This window comes from Camarhynchus parvulus, chromosome 15, assembly GCF_901933205.1.
Source record: "Camarhynchus parvulus chromosome 15, STF_HiC, whole genome shotgun sequence".
NCBI classification, from domain to species: Eukaryota; Metazoa; Chordata; class Aves; order Passeriformes; family Thraupidae; genus Camarhynchus; species Camarhynchus parvulus.
In genome coordinates this window covers 13,456,622-13,464,286 of record NC_044585.1, presented here as the reverse complement: position 1 = coordinate 13,464,286, position 7,665 = coordinate 13,456,622, and the positions used below count along the sequence as shown (strand labels likewise).

General features: G+C 47.1%; 2 protein-coding genes across 2 annotated transcripts; both read right to left on the bottom strand.

Moving 5' to 3' along the window:
• Positions 1-3,037: 3,037 nt before the first annotated feature.
• FZD10 (frizzled class receptor 10) lies at positions 3,038-5,890 on the bottom strand. The gene has a single exon (XM_030959153.1). The coding sequence runs from the start codon at positions 5,843-5,845 to the stop codon at positions 4,097-4,099; it is 1,749 nt and encodes a 582-aa protein (XP_030815013.1). The 5' UTR covers positions 5,846-5,890; the 3' UTR covers positions 3,038-4,096.
• Positions 5,891-5,892: 2 nt separating this feature from the next.
• LOC115909647 lies at positions 5,893-6,991 on the bottom strand. The gene is made up of 2 exons (XM_030959140.1): positions 6,635-6,991; positions 5,893-6,557 (listed from the first exon to the last, which is right to left on the bottom strand). The coding sequence occupies exons 1-2, from the start codon at positions 6,672-6,674 to the stop codon at positions 5,893-5,895; spliced, it is 705 nt and encodes a 234-aa protein (XP_030815000.1). The 5' UTR covers positions 6,675-6,991.
• Between the last annotated feature and the right edge of the window lie 674 nt (positions 6,992-7,665).

Sequence of the window (7,665 nt, the reverse complement as noted above, 5' to 3'; positions counted from 1 at the left end):
AAGGATGCCCTGATTTATCATCTGTCACTGTTAATAACTTGGCTACTCTGTCTGAAATACTTAAAAACATTACACGAGGATAACATTTCAGATTTTTTTAAAGAAATGTGTAAATGTTTTAAACTGAAACGCACTGGGGCTCGTCCTTTGAGGCCATCTGTTGCTGGAGACCACCTGCCATCACAAGCCCACCTGAGCAGGAGTATCCCATCTCTGCAGAGCCTTCCCCTGGCAGCCCGGGGTGCTCAGGGCTGGGGGAGCAGGGTGTGTGTCAGACACAGCTGCTCCTGCTCTCTGCAGCCAGGGATGACAGCCAGATGTGAATAATGGCTGCATAATAACAGACACATGAAATGCTGTTTGGGCAGAGCCTGATAAGGGATCTGAACATTCCTGGGCTGAGCCCCTCACATCCTCTCAGCCGTGGTGCCTGCACTGCACAGCTCGGGGTGTCCCAACATGTCAGGTCTAAACCTGCAACTGCTCAGCTTAATTATTTTTCTGGTTATGAGGAGCATCAGCATTTCACTGAGAAACAAGAGTTTTACCATTGTAATTAGAATTTTGTGGGGTTTTGCCCTGAATCCCATTTTCCCCTGCTGATCTCATACTCTTGCCTCATTAATCTCTCCCCAGTAAATCACACTGTCCTACCAAGCTACCTTTGCCAGAAAAAGGAGCTTTCTGCCTTTCTTTTGCCTGCTCACAAGCCTGTGGCAAACATCTGGTTCTTGACTTGGTGTACGTACACACCAACAGAATGCATTTCTTTTATAACTTTTATCTGATAAATGCCACTGGACATTTCTTCCTCAACAAGTTTCCCATGGAGTGACTGGATTGTTAAACTAACCACATACAGATACTTTTCCTAAAACTCTGAGATAAGCAAATACCTACTGGGCCTTGGAAGTAAAGAAAAATCCTATAAATTTTAACAAATAAAAATTCAAACACGATTTCACTAAAATATAAAATTACTGTGAAAAACAAAGAAGTTTAATTTTTTGAGATGTTGCCTTTAATGATTTTTAGTATTATTATCATTTAACTAATATGATAGCCTTCTAAGACAAGAATACAAATTTGTGTTGATTATTAATAACTGTATTAAATTAATTGTTTTGAAAATAAGTATATCACTTTCCTTTAACAGTAATAAGCTTCCAATTCCTTAAGTAGCAACTTCAGTATTAAATTGTTAAGACTGTTAGGAACTATGGGACAGCAAGAAGTACAATTTCTGAATTAATTAATTCTTAAGATGTTCTCAAAAAAAGCCAATCATTACATTCTGCTGCATTTACAGTGTACTAGTCCTGATGTAAAGAATCAGCATCATTATGCACTTGAGCAATCTCATTTGCTTACCAGTAACCTCCCCGAATAGTTCCTGAATAACTGCAAGCATAAATAAAATCTGAATACTTGGTTTACAGTTTAGCAAGAATCTATTTGTTCCACGATGCCTCCAGCCAAGCATCATTTGTCACTCTCATAGGAAAAGGTGCAGCTCTGCCCTGGTGACAATGAAGGGCCCAAGCTGACAACTGGACAAACTCAGAATGGCAGCAGGAGCTCAGCCACTGCTCAACACCTATCTGCACCTTTTTCTCTTCCAGAATCCTGAGAGCAGGCTGTAGAAATTCATCATCAACAATAAAGTAATATTCTATAGCCCACAGAACAGTGAGGTGTTTCTTGCAGTGACTGATGCAGGCTGGAGAGAAGCCTGGGACATTCCCTGAACAAACCTGTCCTGCTGAAGCCAGCACTGGCCATTCTGTCAGATGTGAATTCCCTCAGGTGACACACACCTGAAGGCTCCTGCAGCAGTCTGCAACACGCAGGTGATTTTAAAACTCTGTATTTCTCAGGATCTAGTGCCATTGGTCTAGCTGGAGCATACACAGATGCATAGGCATTAGTTCAGTAGTTTCACAAGTGGATTTGTTTAGTGTAATGTCCTACTTTGGCTGCAGCACAGTGTCCTCTGACAGGATTAACTTCCAGGGCATCTCAAAGCCCTGTGTCAAACAGTGGCACAAAAGAGAAAAAAGATCTTTTCACTTCCTCAAAAGATGAATTTTGTATCAAAACTGCTTTATCTATGTGCACTTTAGACATGAAGATTATTGATAATAGCTGTAAGATCATTTTTGCCACTCAAGTTCCTCGTCACTGCTGGGAACACTTCAAAAGAGTACAAAAAGGCAAGAATTTATCTGTCACACTGCACAGATAAGCTGAAAAACCAAACCACTACTAAAGAACCTTTTGTTGGAAAATCCCCAGGCACAAGATGACTGTCACAAGGATCCCCACTCTCCCGTTAGGACCCGTTCTCTCCGTGATGAGATCCGTGACAAAGGGATCTTTTCTAGAGCAGCTGGTGAGAAAGAGAGGTTCTATCCCTGCCTCACCAGCTGATCACCAGCCTGGCATCACCTGGAAAACTGCAGGGAAAACTTCAGCTTCACACAGAAACACACGCCACTAAAAACTTCTTGAAAATGTATTCACAGTTTGAGCTTCATCAGGTAACTTCCCTGAAGCAGCATTCAAATCCTGCATTTGTATGTCCCGGTGTCCCCTAAGTCCTTCCACAAATGGTGTTAGAAAGGGGGGAAATTCCCCGAAGGGTAGAGACTGAATTGTGTTCCAGCTGTGTGAAGTGAGGCAGCGATCTTTAACATGCTGAACGTAGCCTATGCAAATTTGAAAGGGCTGTTAACCGAGGATCACTGCTGTAATCTCAGCGCTTTGTAAACACGCTCCTGCTCTACAGGCTGCAGCTTTTTACATCACCAAAGCCCATGCCGTTTTCTCAGTTGCAGAGGCTCACAGAAATATGCACCTTCAAAATCCATTTATTTCACCTTGCAATTTCTTTTGAGTAAATTACTGTTCTCTCTATTTATACTTGCAGGCAAGTATAACAAGAATTATTATATTCAAAGTGTGCTTTTATCAAATGATCCAGGAAACAAGTTTATTAACTGCAAAGCACATCAGAGAAAGTTTAGAACACACAAAATTATCAAACTAAAGAACATATTTTATTTTTAATAAAATAGTGGAGCATGAAAAATAATTGTATATTACAAATATATACAGCAGAGAACTGTGCACCCCCAGCACAGTAAAGAGCATCACTCTATACAAAGCTTCCCTTTGCAGAATCTAGTGCTTCTTGATCTATTCATAGTGAGAATTTGTTTAACAATAGAAAGAGTCAATAAGCCCTTTGGGTCTCTTTGAATTGATCCCCCCCTTTTTTTTTTGCACAAATCAGTCCAAACGTGTATAACATTGGCTTGATTTCCATTAAAAAGCCACAAAATGTAACACTAAAGGGTTTCTGAGGACTAGACCTCTTAGTTCTTTTGTTAAGAGATTTCTTTTGTTGTCTTTATGTACAGCAAAATACTTGTTTCTCTTTTCATGTCATGGTAAGAAAAAAAAATGTATTGCACATTATTCTTATTCACAAAGTTTGTGTCTGGTGCAGGAAGTTTCTCTTTTGGTGAAAGAATATTGGTGAGCATTATAGATCCAGCCTATTTTTAGGCACTGCAAGCCCAGTGGGCTGAGAGGAGCTGTGCAGGGTTTTAAAGTTAGCACGGAGGGTGTTTTCCCAGAGAGCATCCTCGCCCAGGATAGGCCTCCTCCTGTCCCTGCAGAGACAATGCTCACTTGGGCACTTCTAAAATCAAACCACTGCTCCCTAAAACTTGGCTATACCTTGTTACTCAGAGAGCTGGAGAAAATCCAGCCCAGCTACATGAAGAAGTTAAATAAGTGTTGGTTGTTGTGTTTGGTTTTGTTTTTTTTTTTCAATCTGAGGGATGGATGTGACTCTTAACTACAAATTAGTAACAGAACAGACTGTTTTAATTCACAATATTTCTTTCACATAAAACCTTTCCATGAGTACATTTACCTTCAGTTTTTCACCAGGTCCTGAATTCAGCATGATACATTTTTGTGCCTTATTAAAATGACAAAAAAAGCACCATTCATTTTTAAATTTCTGACTGCTACTGTGGACATTTGTAAGTCTGTGAGGTGAGATACAGTCTTTTCTAAAACCTGGTCACACACAGGTGGGTGGCTGTAATGTTGATTCATATTTTGCAAGGTGAGTTTTCTGTGGGTGTTGAGGTTTTTTGTAGATCCCACTACTCGTAATAACACTTGCGGGTTTTCTCCTACTTCTCTTCTTTAATCTCCGACTACAAACATTTTGCCAGGATTGAAGTGTCTTGGAAGTCCAGATCCACATGCCACTAGTAATGCCCACAACTAATAACATAAAAATTTTGACCATAAAAATTTCTACTGCTGGGATAGAGTTATTCATCATGCAGTCTAAATTTTTAGTCTGATTGTTCATCTTGCATTTCTGTTGAGTTGCCACAATTTTCCAATAATCCATGTTCAGTCTCTCATAAAAATAGCAAGCTATCACGCAAGTTGCAGGCACTGTATACAAGACTGAGAAGACACCAATCCTGACCATAAGCTTCTCCAACTTGTCGGTGTTTTCTCCACCTGTTTTCATCACCCTCCTGATATGAAAAAGGGCCACAAAGCCAGAAAGAATAAAAGAAGTGCCAATGATTAGGTAACAAGCCAAAGGAATGAGCACAAACCCCGTCAAGGCGTTCACATCCATGCTGCCAACATAGCACAGCCCTGTCAACTCGTCCCCAGCCACCCTCCTCATCACCAGGATCATGATGGTCTTCACAGCTGGGATGGCCCACGCTGCCAGGTGGAAGTAGCTGCTGTTGGCTTCGATTGCCTCGTGCCCCCACTTCTTCCCAGCGGCCAGAAACCAAGTCAGGGTCAGGATCACCCACCACAAGGAGCTGGCCATGCCAAAGTAATAGAGAACCAGGAACACAATGGTGCAGCCGGTGCTCTCCAGCCCCTCCTGGATGACATAGAGCTGGCCGCTGTCCCTGTCACAGGCAATGCTTTCAGCACCTGAGAAGAGGCGGATGATGTACCCCACCGAGTAGACGCAGTAGCACATGGACAGGAAGATAATGGGCCTCTCGGGGTACTTGAAACGCTGAGGATCTATGAGAAAAGTGAGCACAGTGAAAGCGCTGGAGAAGAAGCACAGGATGGACCAGATGGCAATCCAAATGACAGCAAACTGTTTGTCATCCCTGCTCCAGTAGACATCAACCCCTGGCGTGCAGAGCGGCGCGCAGGAAGCGCTCTTTTCCACATGGTGGAACTTGCCGGGGTTCTCACAGGACGCTCTGCTCAGGCTGTCCTTGTGCTGCTGCAGATCGTGGCCGCTGCTGGGCCGCTGGGGACGAAACATGGGTGGCAGCATGCTGGAGCCCCTGGGCGGCTCATCCGACCCGTTGTTGGGGGCTTCCATGCACAGGTAATTGGGGTCGTTCTTTTTGGGCAGTTTGCTGCAGTCCAACGAGTCCGGCCACTTAAAATTGAACTGCTCCATGATCGGGGAGCACTTCAGCCTCGCCTGCTCGCACATCACCCTGCAGGCTGGGATCGGGGTGGAAACCTGCTCCGTGCACATCGGGGCGTAGAGGGAGCACAGGAAAAATTTCAGATGGCTGTGGCACCCGTACTCCACCAAGGGGGCAAACTCGTGCAGCTGAATGGCAGCTTCCCTTTGGTTTTCGTGCCCCATCAGGTTGGGCATCCTCGTCATGTTGTAGCCGATATCCTTGCACATGGGGATCTCTATGGGCTGGCAGCGGCCGTCGCCGGGCCGCTCGATGTCCATGGAGCTGATGGCCGCGCAGCAGCCGCTGAGCCAGCAGAGCAGCAGCGCGGTGCTGCCGGCCGCCGGCCCCATTGTGGCGGCTGCGGGGCGGCCGGAGCGCGGGCCGGGGGCCGCGGGGCTCAGAGCAGCGGCCGGCCGGGCCCTGCTCGCCGCAGCATCGGCCCCGAGCGCGGCGGGGCCGCAGCGCCGGCGGAGCGGGGCAGCATCGCCCGGGCCCCGCGGGGAGCGCCCGGGCGGCGGCCGGCGGAAGGGAAAGCGCCCCCGCTCCGCAGAAGCGCCGAACTTACTGCGGGCAGCCCGGCAACTTTCCGCTCCCCGGGCTTCCACTTTCGCGATCCGCCTGCCCACCTCCCTGCGCTCCGCTCCTTCCTGCGGCCCGCCGCCGCCGCCCGGCCGAGCGATGTGCGCGGAGTTCGGTGCGGGCACGGCCGGGCGATCACCGCGTCCCCTCGCACATGTCCCGGGCGGCTTTGCTGCCGCCGCTGTCTCCGGGGGTTCTCCGCTCCTCCGACGGGTCGCGGCTCGTCACTTTCTTGCCGAGAGGTGGAGATTGGTTTATCCGAGCGCGGAATAAAGGAGGAGGAGGGGGAGGAAATATCTAAGCCATTGAAGAGGGGGGCCTGAGAAATCCCCCCCTCCTCGCCGCCCTCTGGTCCGGGTTTGCAATAGGTCGGCTCCGCCGCGCCGTGCCGAGCGGGGCTGGAGTGTGCGTGGTGTCTGTGCCGGCTCCGCTCCCCCGCCTCGCCTGCTCCTGCGGCCGCGGCAGCTGGGGCTTTGGGGGCGGCTGAATCCAAGGAGAAAATAAAGTAAAAAAAAAACAACAAAAAAAAACCAGCTAAACCCAAGAAGAAGAAAAAAAACCTGTGCAGGATCCGCCTCGCATACGACATCCACTTTGCATGAGAAAGGTGAAGCTGACACGGTGATTACTTTCCAATCACTCGGAACGCCTTGAAACCTCCTTAAGGACCCCTACAGGTTCTCCTTGATCGGCACAGATTAGAAAAAGCCCCATTTGTTTCTCTCTCCTTCTCTCTTTCCTTCCTTTCTGCTTTCCCTCCCGTTGCCCTCTGTTGAAAGTTTAACAAGATCTTTTCTGTAGAAGGCGTCAGCCCGCCCTCCCTCGCTCAGGTAGGAAGCCAGGGAGAGCGAAGGCTTCAGACTTCGTGTCTCCTAATAAGAGGGTTGAAGGTGTTGCCTCCTTGACTGCCTTTATTGGAGGGGGGGCAAAGCTTTAGCAGGGAGGATGTGGGGAGGAGGATGCATTTTATGGCGAGTGCCATAAACTCTTCGCTGCCAGGGTCATAAAAGATGGTTGCTTTCAGCCTGGAGTCTCAGCTTTTTTCAAATGTCGTGCTTTGTCTCGAATTCCTAAGTGAACAGGACAGGCAGGATTGCTGGAAAAGTACCTGATTATGGTTTTAATCACAGTGTGGCATCACTCGAAAAGTAGGCTGATTTTTTTTTTTTTCCCCCATTCCTTAAATAAGAAATGCTAAGAGGACAGGAGACTTACCCTTGGGGAAGTTACTTCATCCATTATAGAAAAGATACTTTCAGATTTTTGGAGACGGGAATCGTTCTAAAGTGAGTTGTGTTTACTTTTAAAGTTAAGCTTTGAGATTTTATTTTGCTTATTGGTCTCTTCGAGCTAGAGAAGGAGGAAGTTAAATCCCCAGCCAAACTCCAGCTCTCAGTTTTACAGACGGAAAGGAGCGCAGTGAGCAGAAGTCAAAGATTAGCTCTGCTCAGCTCCCCCTTCCCCGCCCCCCACCCCCCTTTGAGCTCGGTTTTAGCGAACATACTAATGAAGAAGGAAAATCTCTCTTTCATTTCATTCATGCTCACCCACACAAACCGGGCTCCTCTCCATTAGTGCCTGTTTCTTATCG

Coding starts and splice junctions, on each gene's coding strand:
- FZD10 (XM_030959153.1), bottom strand. CDS start 5,845: ATGGGGCCGGCGGCCGGCAGCACCGCGCTGCTGCTCTGCTGGCTCAGC.
- LOC115909647 (XM_030959140.1), bottom strand. CDS start 6,674: ATGCAAAGTGGATGTCGTATGCGAGGCGGATCCTGCACAG. Junction 6,558..6,634: donor GCGAGGCGGATCCTGCACAG/GTTTTTTTTCTT, acceptor CCTTGGATTCAG/CCGCCCCCAAAGCCCCAGCT.